Consider the following 25089-nt stretch of genomic DNA (forward strand, 5'->3'; position numbering starts at 1 on the left):
AATAAAGTAGTAGGACTCTGCACAACTTTATATTTTTAGATTTGACAAGAAAAGTCTAGACCTATGGCTCTTCAGCTGTTACAAAAGTACAGTTCTTAGCATGTCCTGACAGCTGCAGGCTACTAGAGAATGCTGGGAGTAGCAGTGCTGCATAGCCATAGGTTGCAGACCAAATAAATATTCAAGGCTAAAAATAAATATATATGGGTGGTGACCATGGCAGCCATTTTGAAATCGGACATTGTGAATCCAGCTTTTGTTTTTTCAATAGGAAGAGGGTCATGTGAAACATCAAACTTATTGGGAATTTCACAAGAAAAACAATGATGTGCTTGGTTTTAACATAACTTTATTCTTTCATGAGTTATTTACAAGTATTTGACCACTTATAAAATGTGTTCAATGTGCTGCCCATTGTGTTGGATTGTCAATGCAACCCTCTTCTCCCACTCTTCACACACTGATAGCAACACCGCAGGAGAAATGCTAGCAGAGGCTTCCAGTATCCGCATACACTGCTATATACTACTATATACACACCGCAGGAGAAATGCTAGCACAGGCTTCCAGTATCGTTAGTTTCAGGTGCTTCAGAATGGGCAAAACAAAAATTGGAACCGGACCCTCAGTTTACGCAGAAGATTTTGTTCAGTGATGAGGCAAACATTTATGTGAATGGTGAAGCTAACAAACAAAACCACTGCTATTGGTCTGACACTAACCCACATTGGATAGATTACTCCAAGACTGTTGGAACACAAAAATTGATGGTGAAGTGTGGTATATGGGGTACAAACATAGTGGGGCCATTCTTCATCAATGGAAACCTCAAGGCCACTGGATATGTGAAATTGCTACATGATGATGTGTTTCCCTCTTTATGCACTGAAGCTGGCACGTTCCCTGAGTTTTTCCAGCAAGATGGTGACCACCACATTATGGGTGTCAGGTCCGAGCATTCCTAGATGAACAGTTTCCTGGAAAGTGGATGTCGTGGGCCAGTTGAATGGCCCCCAAGGTCTCCCCATCTGACCCCCTTAGACTTTTATCTTTGGGGTCATCTGAAGGTAATTGTCTATGCTGTCAAGATATGTGCAGCACCTGAAACTTCGGATACTGGAAGCCTGTGCTAGCATTTCTCCTGCGGTGTATATAGTAGTATATAGCAGTGTATACAGATACTGGAAGCCTGTGCTAGCATTTCTCCTGCGGTGTATATAGTAGTATATAGCAGTGTATACGGATACTGGAAGCCTGTGCTAGCATTTCTCCTGCGGTGTATATAGTAGTATATAGCAGTGTATACGGATACTGGAAGCCTGTGCTAGCATTTCTCCTGCGGTGTATATAGTAGTATATAGCAGTGTATACGGATACTGGAAGCCTGTGCTAGCATTTCTCCTGCGGTGTATATAGTAGTATATAGCAGTGTATACGGATACTGGAAGCCTGTGCTAGCATTTCTCCTGCGGTGTATATAGTAGTATATAGCAGTGTATACGGATACTGGAAGCCTGTGCTAGCATTTCTCCTGCGGTGTATATAGTAGTATATAGCAGTGTATACGGATACTGGAAGCCTGTGCTAGCATTTCTCCTGCAGTGTTGCTATCAGTGTGTGAAGAGTGGGAGAAGAGGGTTGCATTGACAATCCAACACAATGGGCAGCACATTGAACACATGAAACTTGTAAATAACTCATGAAAGAATAAAGTTACGTTAAAACCAAGCACATCACTGTTTTTCTTGTGAAATTCCCAATAAGTTTTATGTGTCACATGACCCTCTTCCTATTGAAAAAACAAAAGTTGGATTCAAAACGGCCGACTTCAAAATGTCCGCCATGGTCACCACCCATCTTGAAAAGTTTCCCCCCTCACATATTCTAATGTGCCACAAACAGGAAGTTAATATCACCAACCATTCCCATTTTATTAAGGTGTATCCATATAAATGGCCCATCCTGTACATTTATATATATCTCATACTAGCTGAGTGCCCAGTGTTTCCTACCTAAACCTTGTGGGAGAGTAAAAGAAACAATGACACTCTCATATCCCATCCCCCAGACTAAAGCTGTATTCACACCTCGTTTTTACGTTACGGGTGCCGAATCCGGCTGGGGGAGGGGCAAACCGTGCACTCTGGTACCCCACTGGAGCGACTGGTTTACCCCTCCCCCAGCCGGATCCGACACCCGTAACGTAAAAACGAGGTGTGAATGCAGCCTAAGGGAGAGATTTATCAAAACCTGTCCAGAGGAAAAGTTGCCAAGTTTCCCATAGCAACCAATCAGATCACTTCTTTCATTTCTCAGAGGCCTTGTAAAAATGAAAGAAGTGATCTGATTGGTTGCTATGGGCAACTCAGAAACTTTTCCTCTGCACAGGTTTTGATAAATCTCCCCCTAAGGGTCTATTCACATGGCAGAATTCTGCCTCAAATTAAAGCCCATAGACTTTTCCTTCCTTAAAGGGGTACTCCACTGGAAAAAAATTTTTTTTTAAATCAACTGGTGCCATAAAGTTAAACAGATTTGGAAATTACTTCTACTAAACAATCTTAATCCTTCCAGCACTTATTAGCTGTTGTTCTGATCCACAGGAAGTTCTTTTCTTTTTAAATTTCCTTTCTGCTTAACCACAGTGCTCTCTGCTGACACCTCTGTCCATTTTAGGAACTGTCCAGAGTAGGAGCAAATCCCCATAGAAAACCTATCCTGCTCTGGACAGTTCCTAAAATGGACAGAGGTGTCAGCAGAGAGCACAGACAGAAAAGAAATGTAAAAAGACGTCACGAGCCTCTGACGCTGCCCTCGAAGCTCTAAACCAACACCGGGTGCAACAGGGAGATTGCGGGGGTCCCCGACGTCGGGACCCCCACAATCAAACATCTTATCCCCTATCCTTTGGATGTCTAGGGGCAGTGAACCCCTTTAAATATACTTTTATATACTTTTTGAGGACCAATGTTGAGGAAAACATTTCAGGAAGAAGAGACTTCAGTAACTTACAACTTTCATAATGGATTTCTCCCAAGCAATAGATTTCTGCAGCTGCTGAATGCAGAGTGATACTTGTGCAGCACTGCGGGACTCCGACAGCGCTTTCCTCCAGTTCTTAAGACCTGGAGCAATGTCATCTTCAGTCCTGAAGAAGAAGAAAAAAATTGATTAAAAAAAAATGAGATTAATTGATTTTCTCCTGAACCGCACATAAGTAACAATCACGTTGAAAGCCAAGCAGTGACAAAACGTAGATAAAAGCCAATATGTGCAACATTAAAGCAAATGAATCAAATGTAGAGCACAGGTTGATCGTAAGCCGAGAAACTTAGTGATAATCATATACAAGTAAGGTACAGGCTACGCACTGACTGCAGGATTATTGACATACAGAACAAAAGTTATAGTACAAAAGCACCATGCAGGATTACATGATTGTCAAAAGACGTAGGAAAAGCTACAGAAAAATACAGGCAGGGAATAACAAGCTCCACTGAGCAAAGAAACACAGTGATTGGTTATATATATATAAATATATATTAATTTCAATGACCTACCCGTCACCATCACCACTAATAGATGGTGCAGGAGCAGGGACAGTAACTGTGCCCACATTATCCAGTTTGATCTGAATGGTGGTACTTAAGGGGCTCTTCAGATACCTTCTCTCAATGTTCCTCTCCAAGTCAGTCAGCCTGGTTACGGCTATATCTAGTGGGTTGTCACTCTTCCGTTCTATAGCACATGAATTTCGGCCTTCATCTCCTGTGTGGTCTCCATCATGTTCCTTATGCCATTGGGCAACAGGTTTATGTTCGTGATAAACCAAGTCTTCCCTCTCAGAATCGAGCTCCGGGCACATCCAGCCCTAAGCAGCGAGAAAAACGTTAGAAGAAATTCTAGAATTTATTTCCTGCAACATGTTCAGCTTCCAGCACACAACTAAGAAAACAAGAATGTAAGAATCACCGGGTACAGGGTGTAGGTCAAATATCGTAACTCTTACTCCCCATTTGAGTTTAGCTCGCAAAGTATTTTTGCATACCTCTCATTGTATATGTTCTATACAGGATGTGGTTAACAAAATAGTAGAAGATATTCTGAATTAAGGGTATGAATACTTTTGCAATACTGCATTGAGTGATTAAAGGTTTTTCAGGGACTCCTATATTGATGGCCTATGGGGTTCACCTCCTGGCACCCCTGCCGATCAGCACCACAGCCTCTTTACTTTGTAACAAGGAGGTGCCAAACATTCGATAGTAGTTGTACCTAGACAAGCTGCAATAACTTAGGAGCAGTGGAAGTGAAGGGAATTTGACTTCCACCAATTGGATATTGACATCAATAAAAAAAAAGCCCCAGAAAACCTTTTTTAACCTCTTGATGTCCCAGAATGTCATGGCCACATTAAGAATAGAGCAGACTTGGGAGCCAAGCCCTCTCCATACTTTGTGGTAACTACCATGGTCAGTAACTGGCATCTTGTAACTGGTTCCGCAAAAACAAGCCCTCATATGGCTCTGCAGATGGAAAATAAAAGAGTTATGGCTCATAAAAGGCAAGGAGGAAAAAAACGAAAAAAAATGAAAAATGAATTAGAATTATGGAAAATAAAGTTTTGTTGCAAAAAGAAGAGAAAGAGAAAAATAGGGAAAAACACTTTGGCACCCCAGTGTTGGGAGTTGCTATGTAATAGTGGCTAGCACTCCATTGGTCTGGCCTTTTTCATGAATGGCTGACATGAGGCTAGATGTGCCTAGATGCTAATCTTCAAAGTCAGCTCCCAATAGGGTCATCTGCTTTGGGTCAAGCTCCTTTGGGGTTATGTATTGGATCTTCTGTGCCGGGCTATGCAAAAGCTTTCCTAATATCAGATATTACTAAGAAATGTTGAACAACTTGAAAGAAATTAACCAGAAAAAGCAAGGGCAGGCCCAGACACCATTGGGCCCTTGTGCTAAAACTATATACAGTATTGGGACCTTGATCTGATTCAGAAGTAACTGAACCTTACATGATGCTACAGCTTACAGCAAAAACTATGATAAGGCAGTCAATTCTTTTCAAAAAGCAGAGACTATTACCTTCACTTGCAGACTAGCGGAAGCCACTCTTCTCTCCAGATCTTCCACCTGCTGGAGAATTGCGATATCCACCTCCATCTCCTGATCCTCCATGCACCAGTTTTCCACTACATCTCTTGTCAGCTCACCATGATCATGTCCTTTTGTATCTATGATACCTATAGGAACAAAAATAGAAATAGGCAGAATAGTTGACTGATGGTCATCAGGATCATTAGAAAGATTCCATCTTTTAGTACTGGGGCTATAATGGGGGAATTTATGAGTATTATTAAAGGGACAGACTCTGGTAATATTACATGTTGTCCAGCAACAAGTCGATTTCTTGGGTCCTACTTCTGAGACCCCTCTCCCATGACCAGCTTTTATTACCTCTAAACCATCAGTGAAATGCTGGTGGTTCCCATCGGAAATGTTGTCAATTTAAATAAGAAAAATGGACATTGTCCCACTGCTGGAACCAATAGCAATTGGATGTAATCATAAGCAAAAGTATTCAATTCCCCTGCAGTGCCTCTACAGGAGAAATCAGACATTGCATTGTTACAATTGAAAACAATGGGTTGTGCATGTAATACACAGATATATCAGGTCCTCCAGGGTGAGCTTCTCACCTCTGTGGTAAATAGGTATGGGTCCTGAAGAAGGAAGCCTCCTCTGCTACATTAGAATCGCCTAATAGGACTTTTGGGAATGTTTTTCAGACCAGGAAACCCATATAAGCAATAATACTACATGATGTCTGAGAACACAGCACTTACAATCTTTATTCCTTAGACAGGCCTGGGTGATGTAGTCTAAGTGCTTCTGAATTTGCTTCTGTAAAGACTTCTCTCGTATACCTCGGACATTCAATACTTTCAATAGAGATTTCAGATCTTCTATATCTGTTATTCTCCACCAGCCAAACTGCATTTCTATAACAAAACGATAGCAGAGACTATAAAGGTTAATGGATATTTAACTGAAAATGGAAATTCTTATTTCCTACTTTCTGTCTTAGATACCTAAAAAACTAAAACAAAAGGGACAATATAGAAAATATCTACAGTATGAGCAGAGCAAAGAAAAGAAAACTAAACTCTGAATTCAAAGTACCTTCTGGAATTGGTCGAGGGCTTGGAAAATCTACTTGTTTGGGAACCTCCACTGCAGGAGATGGCGTACAGACAGATTTGTCACTTTGTGGCACAGGAGATTCACTTTTGCTGGTTTGAGCATTTGGGGTGATGAAAGCGTGCCCGTTTCCTTCAGACATTCCAAGTCCGAGACTGGCCACTGGGCTTGGCATCGGAGAAGAAAAAGGTAGATTTCCTGGCATAACTGAAGACGGCCATCCACAAAACTGAAGTCCCATCAGAGGTAAACCATGCTTCATCTAGAGGTAGAGATGGACAATAGTATTATGAAACATGACAAAAATAATAAAAAGGTAGAAAAACTGTCTATTGCATGTTCTTAAAGTGGTTCTCTTGGGATAGGGGATAAGATGTCTGATCGCGGGGGGCCCACCCCTGTAGCAGCCCGGTACCAAGTTTTATCCGAGGCTGATGACAGGCAGTGCAGAGGACAGTGAATCGTGATGTCATGGCCCGCCCCCTCATGACGTCACGTTTGCCCCCACAATGCAAGTCTATGTTAGGGGAGTCACACCCCATCCCATAGACTTGTATTCAGGGGGCAGGGCATGACGTCACGAGGTGGCGGGGCCATGACGTCACGATGCCCCGTCTCCTGCACCGCCCGTCATCAGCCTTAGAGAAAACTTAGCTCTGGGCTGCTGCAGGGGGGATCGTGGGGGTCCCCCACGATCAGACATCTTATCCCCTATCCTCTGGATAGGGGATGAGATGTCTAACAGCGGATTACCCCTTTAAGACATAACTTCAGCTTTTTCCATCCAAGGCATCATATCTCTGCAGTAAGAAAGTTGTCTGGGAAAACCCGATTTCGTATTCTTGTCTAATACTACATAATACAGTAGTGTAAACTTAGTAGTGTAAGCCTGACAGTGCATAAGATTTATCACCGTTTATTGTCTATTATTTATCTTACTGTAAGCCAACATTTTGTGCCCAAATTTTGGCACCATTTTGTTGCATTTCAAGCCATGCCCTATGTCAAATGCAAGTGTGGTGTAGGGCATGTACAACCATTTTTTTAAAAGTTTTTTTTTATACGAATTGAGACAAAATATTTTGACATTTTAAATAGTAAATGCATTTTAAAATCTTTTTTTTGTGGCATTACCTTTACATTGTCAGATAAATGGTCAGAATATCCCTACCAACCACAGTACAATACAGTAGAGTAAAGAAAATGATATAAGACTAATAGTGTGTTATACCTAATGTGGATAATAGTGTGTTAAACCTCTGTGGATTTGGAGATAAACTTTAATGTAACCTACTAACCTGAAGTGGAGACATGGTGAATGGACTGAGTCCCAAACTATTCTGTAAAGAAGAGGAGGAGTTCATGACCGGTGATGGCACTGGTGAAGGAGAATGAGAAGGTTGCTGGGACTGGCTTGTAGAAGCTAAGGATGTGGAATACTCTACATGTGTTATTGAAGTATCATCACATGGAGTCCGGGGAAGAAGACTAAACCATTTTTGGCTCTTCTCGGTAAGAGTTTTCAGCAGCTGTTCATTGTGAATTATGGGAGAGTTGTAAAACTTTCCAGAACCACTAACCACAGGACTGAATGGGTTCAGGTCTGTCTTTTCAGGGTTACATTGGGAAGTGGTGGCCTGCAGGATGATGGGTGTGCTCCTGGCATTATTCTGGAAAGGCACAGGGCAGCCATTGGGTGAATCACTTGGTTTTGGGGTTACAAGGTCCATCTCAGGGGGCATTTTGGCTACTTCTAGCAGTTTGCTCAGTTTTGAAAAGGATCCAGGTTTTTGGAGGAATAGATTGGTGCTGTCCTTATCCATCAGACATTTCTGCGCCCCAGCACTGGTGTCCACGCAGTTGGGTTTCTCATCACAACTCTCAATTGCTTCTTCTTTTATCTGGATGTTTTCTGCTTGCCGTTTCCTCTCCTTTTCTTTAGCCATTTCTTCTGGACCTATACAGAGGTTGATATATATATATAGACACCATATGAATGGTAAGTACAGGAGTGAATACATACAAGAAAGATTTGTAAATTTAGCTTATGTAGTGGGGAATGACAAAGCATGGTAGATTGTCAATAGGCTATTCTGTCTCAGTTAAGGTATTTAGGTATAAGGGTGTTGACATGGTGCTGCAAACTGAAATTTTACGCTGGCTTCAGGAAAGTCTAGCTAAGTCTTTAGCATATGCATCATCTTGAAGGTTTCTGTGGAATATTTGACTTCATACTGCTGAGCAACCACTACTTCAGTATATACAACTTAAAGGGAACCTGTCATCACTTTCATGCTGCCTGAACCACAAGTCATCAGAGCGGTCCCCAGAGGCTTCTTCTATCGCTCAATGTTAGCGGGGCAGGCAGAAGCTACTGGTGACTGCCCCGTAAACTCATGGTTCAGGCAGCAGGAAATTGATGACAGATTCACTTTAAAGTAAATATTTATCTTTCCACATTTTGAAATTTAAATAGGTTAAAAACTCTGTATTGATTCATATGCCCTGGAGCTCAATTTTCGTAACAGAGTGCTTCAAACCCCCCACATAACATGTTGTCTGCCTGCAGGGGGAGCTGAGGAGCTTACTGCATACTGTTTATACATTAAATACTTAAATGGTCCCTTTCCTTAAAACTAACTTTTGCTATTGCACTCCTTATGGTAAATACAAAATATTTCTAATATACTTTGTTTAAAAAAAAAAAAGAAGTTTGCTATGTTTTATTTGTGCTTCAAAAAGCTCAAGAGCACATTTTCCCCCATCTTATACACAGACTTTGGACCGAAGCCCAAACACAGGAAGTGCAGCCTGGAGTGCAGTGGGGGGTGTGTCCAACCAACAGCATATGGCTTTCAAGTGTGAGAGGAGCTATGATTGGATGAGGCTGGACACCCCCCCCCCTCAGCACTCCAGGCTGCACTTCCTGTGTTTGGGCTTCGGTCCAAAGTCTGTGTATAAGATGGGGGAAAATGTGCTCTTGAGCTTTTTTAAGCACAAATAAAACATAGAAAACTTCTTTCATTTTTTTTTTTTTTTTTTAAACAAAGTATATTAGAAATATTTTTTATTTACCATAAGGAGTGCAATAGCAAAAATTAGTTTTAATGAGAGTTACCCTTTAATAATAAAGCAGTATGCAGTAAGACTATATGGAATATTTTATTACTCTGTTCACACAGCCTATGAGCACTACATTCATTGTAAAGCTGGAAAATCTCCCCATATATATACCATAAAAATATCCATAGGACTTGATTCACTCAACGGAGACCAAAATATATAAGACCACATATATAAGTTGATATATGTTTGTTTTCTATATAGGAAGCTTTTTTTTCTGGGAAAAAACCCCATATGTTTCTTTTTACAGTTGGAATCAATGAAATATATCATAATCATAATTTGCCTGTACAGTGGTAAACATCATAAGTCAGCAATATTTTTTTTACCTATACATCAACTTTAAGACTATATTGCATTATGCAAATTTTAACTCAATATCAAATCACAATGTTTAAAAATTCTGGGCCCCTCACCTTCACCACTCTCCATGCCTTCTACAAATATACCACCACACTGTGGAAGAATCCAGTACCTACGCCGGTACCGATCTTGCCCAAACATCATAGAGCGCAAAGAATGAGATGATTCAAACAACTTCTTCCTGTACTGGTTTTGTTGCTGTGAAAACAAGATATATATGAACATATGAATGTATGGGAACCTAAACAGTACCAGCATGTACAGAATCAGAGTTCTATAGTGTCAACCTGCAGGATGTTATCGGATCCAATCGTTACCTTCAATAGCTTTTCAATCTGTTTCTCCAGTTCCTCTACAGTAGCCGTCTGATCCCCATCATCCTATAGTAAACAAAACAAAGTAAAGTTACAAAAGGAGAAGAAATGACATTAACACAATTCAGTGTAGTAAGGAGATGGGCCATGGGGACTACTGAAGACTGACAAGCTGTGAGCTGGATGTCCCCCAGATGAAGAGGTGGGGAGCTAATACAGAGTGATAGGATCTCCCAAGAGTGTATACTGAGAAGAGAGGACCCCCTGACAGAAATCAATATGGAGCCCCCCTGGTGAGGACTGTCAATCATCCACACCACCAACTCTCCAGCCGTTCACTTTACTTACCCAACCTCCACTGCAGTGTATGTTTGTGTGATGTAAAAATTATTTTACAATAAAAAAAAATAATCAATATAAATAGACACTATAAATGATATAATGAGATGCTGTAATAGACAATAATGATGCATAATTCAATGGACATTAATGTACCTCATCATCACAGCTCTGAGACTTTTTCCCTTTTTTATCTTCCTCGTCTTCATCGTCTTCATCTGCTGGGTCATCTGTGTCATCCTCGTCGTCATCGTCGAAGTCACTGTCTGTACCCTTCCGCCTGCGTTTCCTGCCAGGTGTGGGGGTGCCCAATGATGGGTGCTCCTCTCCTCCTTCAGGGCCTGCGAGGGAGTCTCGCTTTCCAGTTTTCTTTGCGTGTATTATTCTAAGCCTTTGAAGTAAATACATAAAATGGTAATAAGCTTGGTTCTTACAATAACTTCCACCAATGACGGTGACAATGACCCACAGCGGGTAAAATAAGTATTGAACACATCACCATTTTTCTCTATAAATACATTTCCAAAGGTGCTATTGAAATGACATTTTCACCAGAAGTAATCCATACATTAAAATAAGCTTGGGAAAAGTTATGTGTAATAATGTGAAATTACACAGGAAAAAAGTATTGAACACATGAAGAAAGGGAGTTGCAAAAAGCCATGGAAAGCTAAGACAACAGAGGAAATCTATTAGTATTTAAAAAAACAATCCAGACCCTTGTCAATGCACAATAAAATATAAGATGGTTTAGTCCCAACTGATGGCTACAAAAAGGTCTCTTTGCCAAGTTGTCACACAAGACACATCTCATGATGGGTAAAAGCCAAGAGCTGTCTCAAGATCTTCATAACCTTATTGTTGTAAAACATAACGGTGGGGTTGGATACAGGCGCATTTCTAAGCTTCTGAATGTTCCAGTGAGCACTGTTGAGGCCACAGAAAGTAAAAAGACTATTTTTTTACCATAAATTTGCTTCAACCAGGTGCTCCTCACAAGATGTCTGACAGAGGAGTGAGAAGAATACTCGGTAGGGTTGTCCGAGAGTCAAGGACACTTGTGGAGATCTTCAAAAAGACCTGGGATTAGCAGGTAGTGTTGTCTCAAAGAAGACAGTATTTAGTATGAAAAATGGTGACGTGTTCAAAACGTATTTTACCCACTGTGTCTACCCAGTACATAGGACCTTTGTACATTGTATTTGTGAGCAGCAGATTTTTTTTCTAAACAAACATACATCATAATTTGGTGCTAACCCAATCTTTAGTGCCAATCATGTATTCGTGCCATGTTGGTGGTGATGGACCACTGGTTTGGACCAACCCCAATGTTGAGTAAGTTCAAGTCAGATGTCCATTAAAGGGGTACTCCGCCCCTAGAATCTTATCCCCTCTCCAAAGGATAGGGGATAAGATGTCAGTTCGCCGCGGTCCTGCTGCTGGGGACCCCGGGGATCGCCACTGCGGCACCCCGCTATCATTACTGCGCAGAGCGAGATCGCTCTGCACGTAATGACGGGTAATACAGGGGCCGGAGCATCGTTACGTCACGGCTCCGCCCCTCGTGACGTCACGGCCCGCCCCCGTCAATACAAGTCTATGGGAGGGGGCGTGGCAGACTTGCATTAAGGGGACGGGCCATGATGTCATGAGGGGCGGGGCCATGACGTCACGCTGCTCCGGCCCCTATATCGCCCGTCATTACGCACAGAGCGAACTCGCTCTGTGCAGTAATGATGGCGGGGTGCCGCAGTGGCGATCCCCGGGGTCCCCAGCAGCAGGACCGCGGCGATCTAACATCTTATCCCCTATCCTTTGGATAGGGGATAAGATGCCAGGGGCGGAGTACCCCTTTAAAATAAATGGTGGTAACATTGGAACCTGTTCATTCTCGAGGTCTATTTACTACTATGAGATCCCTATGATACTGTTAGACTAGGGGGGAGATTTGTCAAAACCTGTGTAGAGGAAGAGTGGTGCAGTTGCCCATAGAAACCAATTCACTTTTGAAGAGGCCTGTGAAAAATGAAAGAAGCGATCTGATTGGTTGCTATGGGCAACTGCACCACTCTTCCTCTACACAGGTTTTGACAAATCTCCCCCTATGTTCCCATTGTGTTTGTTGTAAAGCTTTAAAGGGGGTACTCCGGTGAAATATATATTTTTTTTTCATGTCAACTGGCTCCAGAAAGTTAAACAGATTTGTAAATGACTTCTATTAAAAAAATCTTAACCCTACCAGTACTTATCAGCTGCTGAAGTTGAGTTGTTCTTTCCAGTCTGACCAGAGTGCTCTCTGCTGACACCTCTGTCTGTCTCAGGAACTGTACGGAGCAGGAGAGGTTTGCTATGGGGATTTGCTCCTGCTCTGGACAGTTCAAGATTTAAGATTTTTTACAAATCTGTAATTTACAAATCTGTTTTTACAAAGTAATTTACAAATCTGTTTTCACTTTCTGGAGCCAGTTGATGTGAAAAAAAATGTGTTTTTCACCGGAGAACCCCTTTAACAAAAGCTCCTACTATATACATTAACCATATCCATAGGCCCCCATTATAGAGGCCAGAATTGTGTCTTTCGGGCCTCCCCCTTTTTATGTCAGTATACCTCTATCTTGCTAGACAGAATAATGTGGTAGACTATTCTATGGGTGACCGATGCCGCTGTACGCCTATACAGTATCATCCGACACAGTCATCAGATGGACATATACATATACAATGTAGACTGCAAATATAGAGTGGATACACATTTGCTTAGGTCAGTGCTTTCCAACCAGTGTGCCTCCAGCTGTTGCAAAACTACAACTCCCAGCATGCCCGGACAGCCTTCGGCTGTCCGGGCATGCTGAGAGTTGTAGTTTTGCAACAGCTGGAGGCATGCTGATTTAGGTAATTAAATCTATGATCAAAGTGGAACTTGCAACAATGTTTCCATATTATTCTCTTCTGAATAAATCAGGAACTAAATCCGAAGAAACTTACTTGCGGAGCTTGCCCTCCACCATCCACTTGTCTCTCCTCAGGTTGGACATGTGGTCTAAATTTTTATCAATTTCACTAAAATTAGGAATAAATAAATAAATAAATAAATGACTTCATTTCTAACATGAAATACATAAATGTAACGTAATGACTCTACTAGGTAGGAGGGCATTTACCTAACAACGCTTTTGCTACAGGCAAGTTCATTGACTAGAAAGGCAAACACGGACGCCTTCTCAGCCGGGGTGTGTGCTTGGAAGGATTTGGTCTTAAGACTTTCGGTAAGCTCTGTCTGCCCACAGTTCACTTCCATGAAGATCTGAAGGATCTCCGACACGTTGTCACGGTTGATGCCGATGTTCATCAAATGTTCGCCAAGAGCAGTTTTAGCCTTAAAGAAGAAAAACAGATGTAAAAAAAAAAAAAAAACAACAAAAACATTACATTTCACAATCTATATATTTACAACAACAAAAAATATGTTGTATAGTCAACTAAAAATAAGTAAAGTTAAATCAACCCTAACCCACCCCCATTTACGAGGGGGGAGGTTTTTTGTTTGCAGTCCCATGCACTGTCCGGCAGTCCCGTGGACTGTCCGGCAGGGAGATGCAGAGTATAGTTAGTGCAGAGGATGGAATATGAGGCAGAGATATGAGGGCGAGATATGAGGGCGAGATATGTGGGTGAGATATGAGGGCGAGATATGTGGGTGAGATATGAGGACGAGATATGATGACAGGAAATGAGGGCGAGATATGAGGATGAGATATGATGACAGGATATGAGTATGAGATATGAGGATGAGATATGATGACAGGATATGAGGATGAGATATGAGGACGAGATATGAGGGGTGAGATATGAGGGCGAGATATGAGGATGAAATATGAGGGGCGAGATATGAGGATGAGATATGAGGACGAGATATGAGGGCGAGATATGAGGGCGAGATATGAGGATGAGATATGAGGACGAGATATGAGGGCGAGATATGAGGGCGAGATAGGAGGGCGAGATATGAGGGCGAGATATGAGGGCGAGATATGAGGATGAGATATGAGGACGGGATATGAGGACGGGAAATGTGGGCAAGATATGTTGACATAATATGTAGTCGAGATATGAGGACAGGATATGAGGACGAGATATGAGGGGTGAGATATGAGGACAAGATATGAGGGGCGAAATATGTGGGCGAGATATGAGGATGAGATATGAGGATGAGATTTGAGGATGAGATTTGAGGCCGAGATATGAGGACGGGATATGAGAACGGGATATGAGAATGAGATATGAGGGCAAAGATATAAGTGCGAGATATGAGGACAAGATATGAGGGGTGAGTTATGTGGACAACATATGAGGACACGATATGAGGGGCGAAATATGAGGACGAGATATGAGGACGGGAAATGTGGGCGAGATATGATGACAGGATATAAGGATGGGCTATGAGAGCGAGTTATGAGGACGGCATATAAAATTTGGATAAGAGGACGGAATATGAAGTTGGGACACGAGATATGAGTTTGGGATATGATGTTGAGATATGAGTTTGGGATATGATGTTGGGATATGAGTTTGGGATATGACGTCAGGACATGAGGATGGGATATAAGGACGGGATATGAGGGCGGGAGCATCATTGTTGCTTTTCCTCTCCCACAAGGTTTATGTAGGAAGACTGAGCAACACCGGGTACTCTGCTAGTATGCTATAAATCTGCAATTAATTTTACATATACGAATCCGAAATATCATGGGTAACTTTGATCAGTTCAGTGGTAGTATAAGTCTGGGCACTGGTGGTATGGGCTGAGAGCGTAAAACTGTCCCTCTCCCCCCTTCTTCCTCTTATAAGCATACTCACTGACAATATATACTACATTTTTAAATAGGGTGGTTTAGGGGTGATAGTGATACTATTTCTATAATATCCTTGGGGGTTTAGAGTGGCTTACTGGTTAATACAGTGGTTCCTCAAGTTACAATATTAATTGGTTCTGGGATGACCATTGTATGGTGAAACCATTGTATGTTGGGACCATAACTCTATGGAAACCTGATAATTGGTTCTAAAGGCACCAAAATGTCATCCAAAAATAAGAAAAAGTCAGAATTAAATAAAAATAAGTAGAAAACTAATATAGATAAAGCAAATCCTTACATATAAAAGTAATAAAGATCTGATGGGAGCTGTAAATCACAGTCTATGTCAGTGTTTCCCAAGCAGGGAGCCCCCAGCTGTTGCAAAACTACAACTCCCAGCATGCCCGGACAGCCTTTGGCTGTCCGGGCATGCTGGGAGTTGTAGTTTTGCAACAGCTGGGGGCACCCTGCTTGGGAAGCACTGGTCTATGTAGAGGACATGAGCTTCTTCGGGGTCCTGTACAGTACACACAGTGTCCTAAAAAAGTAACATGGAGCCGCCCTCACCTGGTGTCCAAAGGAGCAGCTAACCCTGGCACAGGTAAAGAGCACAGAACATGTAATACCTCCCTGTACTGTAGGGGGCGCCACCAGGCAGTGCATACGCTTCAGTAATACAGGAGTTTTACCAGTGAATGCCCATTCTGATTGGTCAGTTCATTGACATGTTTCACAGATCTGGACTGTCTGTACATTGTATGTTGAGTCTGGTTTCAACTTACAATGGTCCAGAAAAGACCATTGTATGTTGAAACCATTGTATGTTGAGGCCATTGTAAGTTGAGGGATCACTGTACCTTGAATTGATGTCTATTTTCTGTGGTGGCCTAGAATGTCTATGTGTTACCAATCCAATTGCTGACAAAGCTTTTTACCTTATATCCTGGAGGAACTCCGGGATCACACACGGCTGCAGATAGGAGCCTTACTAGCAGATCTAGAACCTCTCCCAGGCTGTCCCCTATGTTTAATAATCCTTCTTGAAAGACGCTTAAAGATGGGATATCATTATGGATGTCAAAGTCCAAAACTTTGCCAAAGTTACGTAGGAACTGTACCACCATAAGACAGTTGGAGAATGTGCCCCCAGACAGGACCAGTCCGGGTATACGTGGCAATTCTGGCAAGGGCTAGAAGAAAAAGGAGATTAAACATGAGAACATTTTGATTGGCTTACATGTTAAAATTTAGGAAAAACTTAATGATGGTGAGATATTTAGAAATTTGGACACATTGTGGGAGTTTTCTCAAAATTTGTCCAGAGGAAAAGTTGCTGAGTTTCCCATAGCAACCAATCAGATCGCTGCTTTCATTTTTGAAAAGGCCTCTGAAAGATGTGTGGTACGGGGTGTGATGAGGGCAGATGGAATTACCCTACCTTAGGGGCAGATGGCATTAACCCCTTGTATTCGTTACGCCAGTGCGTGGTTAATCCTCAATACCACCCGAAGGTATACCACTGGATCCTGGGCTAGGCACGGGGGGCAATAATGACTCCGATGCCAAGTTATGGACAATGGTAGCTTTACTGGGTGACAGATGGTAAAGTCTATACAGTTCAGCCAGGGCCCACGGAGGTGACCAGTGACACAGAGACCTTAAAGGCTTGCTGGGACTTGCAGTGGTTTTGGATAATTTAGTGCAGGCCAGGTTGACTTGACAATAGATGACAGTGACTGACTTGACTGGAGACAGACTAAGCTGTGACTTTAGCTTACTTGTAGCTGCTTGTGGTTACAGACTGGACCTGAGGCCTCCTATGACTCCAGACACACTCCTAGACTCGACTGCAGCAGAGGCTCCACCCAGGGCTTTTATGGAGGAGACTCTGGTGGGATCCCATTGGTCACCCTTAAAGGGGTACTCCGCCCCTGACATCTTATCCCCTATCCAAAGGATAGGGGATAAGATGTCAGATCGCCGCGGTCCCGCTGCTGGGGACCCCGGGGATCGCCGCTGCGGCACCCCACCATCATTACTGCACAGAGCGAGTTCGCTCTGCACGTAATGACGGGCAATACAGGGGCCGGAGCAGCGTGACGTCATGGCTCCACCCCTCATGACATCACGGCCCATCTCCTTAATGCAAGTCTATGGCAGGGGGTGTGATGACCACCACGCCCCCTCCCATAGACTTGTATTGACGGGGGCGGGCCGTGACGTCACGAGGGGCGGAGCCATGACGTAACGATGCTCCGGCCCCTGTATTGCCCGTCATTACGTGCAGAGCGATCTCGCTCTGCGCAGTAATGATGGCGGGGTGCCGCAGCGGCGATCCCCGGGGTCCCCAGCAGCGGGACCGCGGCGATCTGACATCTTATCCCCTATCCTTTGGATAGGGGATAAGATGTCTAGGGGCAGAGTACCCCTTTAAGTCACCTGATCACTGATACCTCCTGGGTAACAATCACATGATAACTCACATGACAACTGAAGATCAAATGGGAACATTTTTTTAAGTTATAACACTTCTTTACAGATTTTACAGCATAATAAATGGCAAAACATATTTACATGAGGGGACGGGTGCAAGGGGGCTGTCTGACAGGGCAGCAAGGGTACGGGGTAACAACTCCCGTACTGGGCCACCACAGATGAAAGCAGCGATCTGATTGGTTGCTATGGGCAACTCAGCAACTTTTCCTCGTGACAGATTTTGATAAATCTCCCCCAATATCTTTACGGAAACAAAACAACTAGTCTCTCGAAATTTCTGAAATGGAATTAAATTTCAAAGATCAAATAAAAAGGTTAAGGGTAGGAGTAGGGTCCATCTTGGAGGTCCCCATCCACCTACCTTTTGGTCGGCCAAACACATATCTTCAGTTGGCTTCTTGAGCTCCTTGGCCAGCTCTAGTTCTAAGCGCCGTTGTTCAAGTTTACGTTCCTTATTCAGACGTTTTTCGTCTTGTTTTTCTTGTTTTAAACGCTCTCTCTCCTGTAAAAACAATCACAATTTTAAAAGACCGCCTTTACTGCAAGTCATAACTTTTGGAGCATAGCAAGGCGGACTTGTGGGGCTAGAGAAGGGGGGGGGGGTGCTAACAAGCTATTCAAATCTGTCTTATGGATACAGCACTTTCCCTATGGCCTAAGTCAGTGTTTCCCAATCAGGGTGCCTTCAGCTGTTGCAAAACCACAAATCCCAGCATGCCCGGACAGCCAAAGGCTGTCCGGGCATGCTGGGATTTGTTGTTTTGCAAAAGCTGGAGACACCCTGGCTGGGAAACACTGACTTAGGCCATAGGAAAGCCTAGCTACAATACTATTACAATGTCAGTCTGATAGTAACATAATGCTGTTGCAGTTGAACAGTCACACACACTGCATTGCCATCTATTGAGATGGCGCATTTTCTAGAAGTCCTAGCGCAGGCTTGTTTTGCCAGCTCCTGCTCCAGACAGAATCTATGCTCGTAATAATTCCAGGGGGAGATACCGTCTGGAGTGGGTGCTGGAAAAACAAGGCAGTGCTAGGACCAATGGGAAATGCGCCGTCTCAATAGACGGCAATGCATTGAAGAGCAGATATGCAGTGTGTGAATGAGTCTTAGGTCCAGAATTCTTATTCGGCTGAGAAAATTCCGTAAATGGAATAGTGCAGCAGAATCCCACTGACAACAATGGGAGCTAAAGTGTGAATGAGCCCTAACTTTACAGACTATATGGGTCAGTTTGGAACTCCACCTTAGGACCTGTGTACATGAAGGCAAGCAGTGGTCACTTCATTCCCAAGATCAGCAGGTTCACAGAATTTGGACACTATAATGTTATGGTATATCCTAGCAATATACAGTACTGTAAAACTTCTAAGATGGAAAAACGAATTGAAAAACAGAGCTAATTTCTTTTAAAAATAGCGCCACACCTGTCCTCAGGTTGTGTGCAATATTACAACTTGGCTCCGTTTCAATGGAAATGACCTGCAATACCACGCATGACCTGAGGACAGGGGTGGTGCTGTTTTTGCAAGAATTCTACTCTGTTCTTTTAATCTTGGATAACTCTTTAAGGGTACATTCACACATTGATAATCCATGTTGAAATCCGTGCGAGTTTCTCTACAATTCACTTCAATGGGTCCGCCTGAAATCCGCTATAGTTACAGATTTGCAGATTGACTGCGGACCCATCAAAGTGAATGGTAGTAAACATACCCTAAGGATATGTCCACACGGCAGAATGTCCACACGGACATTCCACTGCAGCAGAGTCCCATTGATCTCAATGGGACTTTTGCTGCACTGTACATACAGCGAAATCTTTGCGGCAAATATTTCTGCAGCGGAAATCCCGATTCCGGCGTCTGCAGAAAGAATAGACCTTTTTATTCTTTCTGCTGATTCTGCTTGGAAAGGCACTGCTGTCTATGAGACCGTGGATTTCCGTGTGGTCCTAGCGCCTGCCGGATTATTCAAATGTGCAGAATGTCCTGGCATGCCGTACATTTTCGCCCATGTGAACCTGGCCTAAATGTGGGTTTCTATCACCGGCACCTACCTCTGCCTTTTTACGAGCTTCCACAGCCTTCAGAAGCATGATGTGCTGTCTTCTCCTCTCTCGTTCCTAACAAAACAAATGCGGAATTAGATACAGCGAGCCACGTTCCGCCGTTGGAAAAATAATAAACTACACAGGGCATTTGGTGGACATGAAGCTGAGAGTTGCAGATTTAGCACTGACACTAGTCACAGTGAATGCTATAAATACAAGGCACATAAGGTCAAGTTGTGCACGTTTTAGTCAAGGTTTAGAAAGCGGGTACACAATCATAAGCGGTAAAAGTAAAGCCATGAAAAATGAAGACGGTGTAAAAAAAATACAAAAAACAAACAAAAAATTGCACAAAGTATACTCATGGTCAGTTGCAGCATGATGTTCCGCTGTAAGGTCACTAAAAGCGTAAGTCCTGCCTGAAAGGATTGACTGAAATGGGCCGGTCACCTCTTACCTGTGTGTATGATGGGACGTTCACATCTGAACCCTCTTCTACATTAAACTTTCCGCATTACTTATCTTGTACTGGTGATAATACAATGACAGCCTGTACTAGAGTCCAGAGCAATATTCATAATTCTGCTGCTTGTCAGACACCTCCCTAACATCCCTATTCCATGCCTGATGTAAAGACTACTTCCCAGTCAGGTAATCAGAGCAAGCCCTCTGCGGGGAATGCTGGAAGATTTCAGCTCTGAATCCTGCAGAATGGTTAATGCAGCTCTGGAAATAGTACAGGCCGTAACTCATGATCAATACAAGATAGGTAATATCATTTATTTACAAAGCTGATCAACTTTATTTGTAGATTAATTCTAGGGTGTTTGAAGATGGACATAACCTTTAGGCTATGTTCACATCTATTAAAGGGGTGCTCCGGTACATTAAAAGTTATCCCCTATACGCAGGATCCCCTCTCCCGGGCCCTGGCTCTCCGCTGCATGGAGTAGTGGAGTCGGCACGAGCTCAATGAACTATCTATGGAGTACAGCACTCGTGTATCTCCAGCGCTTCCATAGACAGTGCAAGGAGTGCACGCAACCCCACTGCTCCATGTACAGGATCATCGGTCAGAGCCCCCCCTCTCCGTGATCACAAACTTATCCTGTACATAGGGAATAGGTTTAAAGCATTGGAGTTCCCCTTTAAATGCACTGGTATATGTTGAGACATTGGCGAAGAGGTATTCCAACTTTTTTCAAGTGGGCCATTATTCCAAATAGTTCTATTGACTTTAATTGTCTAAAGGTATTCTACAAGTGACTATGTAAGGCCTGTTTTTGAACCTATACTTTTGTATGACCCAATAGGGTGGTCTACTATGTCTCACAGACAAAAAATATACTTTTAGAAAACACTCTGATTGTAGTTACTAGGAGCCTACATTATCTATAAGTTTGTCTCTATGTTGGCATATCTCTTTGCTCCTATCCAATGTAAGCCAAAATTATAATGCACTTAAAAGGGGTACTCCGGTTTTGTAAAACTTACCCCCTATCCACAAGACAGAGTATAATTGTCTGATTGCAGGGGTCAAATTCCTGAACGGAGTCTCTTCTCTGATGAGTTAACTTACCAATCACGTTTTCTCCCCTGATGGCTTTGGCGCACACCTTCGGAGCGAGCTCACGTAAACAGGAGTGGCGACCTGCTCAGCCAATCACTAGCTGAGAGGGGACCTTGTCTCTGCCGGTCATTGGCTGAGTGGGCCGTCACTGGTCTTAAAGACAAGCATATCTCTGAAATTGGGGACAAGACCGATGACTGGGCAGAGAAGTGGCTTCGTTCAGGAGGTTGGGGGGCAATCAGACACTTGTAAGTCTTACAAGTCTAATATAAGTGAACATAGCCATACAGGGTATGTTTATATACTGTAGATCTCTTGCAGACCAGTTGCAGAAAATGTACAGTGTTTCTGCACCAATATAAATAGATATATTTAAAATAAGTTGCAGAAAATCTGGAGCAGATCGGCAACCAATGAACTTACCCATAACCTCCTTAATGGTCTCACTTGCTTAGCTGCTATGCATAGTGGTCCAGTCCACAAATAGAAGGTGACAAGTCCATTTCAGATTCTATTGTGTGATGGCTTTTCTATCTAGGAGTCTATTTGCCTATATGGGAACATTATCCTTGAAGCTTGTGTAAAGGACTTACTAGAGAACTGCGTAGGTGGCAACTCCCTAATACAATGCAACGGTCCACATTGCTCCCTTTCGCTAAGGTTCTGTTCTACAAAGTTGCTAGGAGTTTCAGATTCCCCAAGTTAAAAGGAATCTGTCAGTTCTGTGTCGTCTTCAACGCTCAAGTGTCAATGAGGCTGTGCCAAGCTGCAGCATGCATGCCTCCTCTTCCCCCACCCCTCCCTGCCCCGAATGATGGATAAACATGTGCTGAAAGCCAAGCAGGGAGGAGTGGGGGAGGGAGGAGGCAAGCATGCTGTGGCTTAGCATTGCCTCCTTGACACTTGAGCTCTTGAGAACAACACAGAGCTGACAGATTACCTTTAATATTACCTTTAAAAGAGGAAATTGCTTTATAAGCATATGTAAACATGACGTCTGTTTATGAGGAATATACACATGCATGAATGTAAAAATAAAAGGATTATCCAAGTGATGCTCCTTTGATGCACTGCATAAAGTTAGTGATGCTGCACCTTGCTTTCAGTCTTATAGTAAGTAGGAAGGGAATCTTCTCGCTGTATGTATGCCTCTCCATAAATACATCTGGCGCTAGGGCTCAGAAATAAATAAGGGAATTCCTTTTTTTTTTATATGCAAATCAGTTATATATATATATATATATATATATATATATATATATATATATATCCCTGGAATAACAGCCTTAGTATCAGCAGTGTGACATGTATTAGTCTATCCTGGGTTAATCAGCGGATGTATGCAATGCGCTGCACTGTTAAGCCATGCAGGGAGAGAGAGATGTCGTATGACAGCAGCCAGTGCTACACTTTATGCATTGCTAGGACAACCATATCACAATAAAAAAAATAAAAAATAAAATAAAAAAATCACGATGCGGTGTTAAGACGTACAAAAATAAACATACCCATACCATATCTAGTCTATGCCTCTCCAACTCCTGGTAGAAAGAGTTGGCACATCATTATGAAACAGAAATAAATTGCAGATTACAAAATAACCATTTGTATAGAAATAAAAAAGAAAAAAAAAAAGAAGAAAAAGAAAAAAAAGTCAAATTACCCCCAAAAAGCACCCAAAACCAAAGCAAGGCAGGTAATACGTAAGCAAGAAATACGGTGCAATTATTATAATATATAGGGATATCCCATTATACTGCTGCAAGGAGTAACTATATAACATACAGAGCAGTGTTTCTAAACCAGGGTACCTCCATTTGTTGCATGCTGTCCGGGCATGCTGGGAGTTGACGTTTTGCAACAGCTGGAGGCACACTGGTTGGGAGACACTGCTGTCTGGGAACCTATGACTTAAGTCAGTGTTTTCCAACCAGGGTGCCTCCAGCTGTTGCAAAACTACAACTCCCAGCATGCCCGGACAGCCGTTGGCTGTCCGGGCATGCTGGGAGTTGTAGTTTAGCAACAGCTGGAGGCACCCTGGTTGAGAAATACTGATACAGAAATATACTGTCTGTTTTTTTTTGTTTTTTTTACATCATGTGACGTAATGATGTCATAAACTTAGTTACAACCAATAAGAAACTGCTATTTTGTAAGATAAATAGTACATTTAATCAGGGGTCAAGTCCTGGGGAAAAAAAAGTGTGGGAACTCTTCCACTAAAGGGCTGGTCCTGCAGAACAACTACTAATGGGAATGGCGTTCCTGCTGTAGAAAAAGTGCAGGAACTCCGTTCCCACGCGTTCCTGCAGGACTTGAACCCTGCATTTCATGCTATTAATATATACGCATATGATACAGAGTAATATAAGAACAGTACAGACCTGGTGCTTTAAGAGGACGGCCTGCTGGCGTCGCATTTCTTTCTCCTTAAAAATAATCAAATATTTTATATTAGCAGAAGGAATGATAAATATAAAAAAATATTTATTTTAACTAAGCAATACAGCATAAATACAAGAAACGCTCCATTTTAAATTCTAAAATTCAAACAATATGGACTGAAAAGGAAAATGTGTTTTTTTTTTTAAACTGCCTTACATCAACATATTCTGCATAATCAATAAATAAAATGTTCTAGTTAACATAACATGCTTTTGGAAGAGTCAAGAAGCAGGGGGGAATACAAGTACCCCCATGAATTGAAGAAAACGGCAATATATATATATATATATATATATTTTTTTTTTTTTACATAGCTACCAGCAGGTGGCAGTGTAGAGCCCTGAAAAAAACTAGCCATACTGATGTAACAAGCTATGTGCTGGGGCAGTGTTTTCCAACCAGGGTGCCTCCAGCTGTTGTAAAACTACAACTCCCAGCATGCCCTGTTCTCTTTTGTTATGTATATTACTGTAGAAACACCTGCTGAGTTATCTAACTACGAAAAGCATTTGCAGTGCAAAAAAACGTTAAAAATCAAACTCAGCTCATTTGCATGGATTTACTTCAGATTATAGAAGAAAAGGGGCCCCATAGCAAATATGAATATGGACCTTCTATTTTGGGTCCCCCCCTCCCCAGCACAATTTGCTTTCCATTCCCCATTGGTCAATACTCCACTTTATTGATTTTCTGCACCGCTTCCTACCAATAGATATAAGAATCAACCAGGATGGAACTGATACAATCTGACACTATGGTATGTGCACCCTTGCATCTGATTCAATGTTGCTATATTAATTGGACTTATGTTTAAGGGGTTCTCCAGAGGAAAATTAGGTTTTTCAAATGAATTGTTGCCAGAAAAGTATACAGATTTGTAAATGACTCCACTTTAAAAATCTTAATCCTTCCAGTACTTATCAGCTGCTGTATTCTCCAGAGGAAGTTATGTAGTTCTTTCCAGTCTGACCACATTGCTCTCTGCTAAAGAGGTACCCTGGTGGAATTTTTTTTTTTAAGTCAACTGGTGCCAGAAAGTTATACAGATTTGTAAATTACTTCTATTTAAAAATATTAATCCTTCCAGTACTTATCCGCTGCTGTATGCACCACAGGAAGTTCTTTTCTTTTTTGAATTTATTTTCTCTCTGAACACAGTGCTCTCTGCTCACACCTTTGTCCATGTCAGGAACTGTCCGGAGCAGGAGCAAATCCCCATAGCAAACCTGCTCAGTACAGTTCCTGACATGGACAGAGGTGTCAGCAGAGAGCACTGTGGTCAGACTGGAAAGAACTAAACAACTTCCTCTGGAGCATACA

At 42.4% G+C, this 25089-nt stretch overlaps 1 protein-coding gene across 25 annotated transcripts in view; it reads right to left on the reverse strand.

The window, feature by feature from the left end:
* The window catches only part of BAZ2B (bromodomain adjacent to zinc finger domain 2B), a 409759-nt gene that overhangs the window by 5605 nt on the left and 379065 nt on the right, over positions 1 to 25089 (reverse strand). For 15 of the 25 annotated variants that reach the window (XM_056536083.1, XM_056536077.1, XM_056536074.1 and 12 more), the window contains 16 exons: positions 23709 to 23753; positions 22833 to 22865; positions 19761 to 19826; positions 18059 to 18199; positions 16137 to 16391; positions 13507 to 13721; positions 13331 to 13405; positions 10502 to 10736; positions 10010 to 10072; positions 9746 to 9890; positions 7505 to 8163; positions 6189 to 6468; positions 5852 to 6007; positions 5091 to 5248; positions 3561 to 3871; positions 3013 to 3148 (listed from right to left, as the gene is read on the reverse strand). In XM_056536083.1, the coding sequence (XP_056392058.1) occupies positions 3013 to 3148; positions 3561 to 3871; positions 5091 to 5248; positions 5852 to 6007; positions 6189 to 6468; positions 7505 to 8163; positions 9746 to 9890; positions 10010 to 10072; positions 10502 to 10736; positions 13331 to 13405; positions 13507 to 13721; positions 16137 to 16391; positions 18059 to 18199; positions 19761 to 19826; positions 22833 to 22865; positions 23709 to 23753 (2973 nt within the window). The remainder of the gene's footprint in view (positions 1 to 3012; positions 3149 to 3560; positions 3872 to 5090; positions 5249 to 5851; positions 6008 to 6188; positions 6469 to 7504; positions 8164 to 9745; positions 9891 to 10009; positions 10073 to 10501; positions 10737 to 13330; positions 13406 to 13506; positions 13722 to 16136; positions 16392 to 18058; positions 18200 to 19760; positions 19827 to 22832; positions 22866 to 23708; positions 23754 to 25089) is intronic. The other 10 variants (XM_056536087.1, XM_056536072.1, XM_056536092.1 and 7 more) reach the window with 5 other exon arrangements.

Source organism: Hyla sarda, chromosome 8, assembly GCF_029499605.1.
Source record: "Hyla sarda isolate aHylSar1 chromosome 8, aHylSar1.hap1, whole genome shotgun sequence".
Taxonomy (NCBI): Eukaryota; Metazoa; Chordata; class Amphibia; order Anura; family Hylidae; genus Hyla; species Hyla sarda.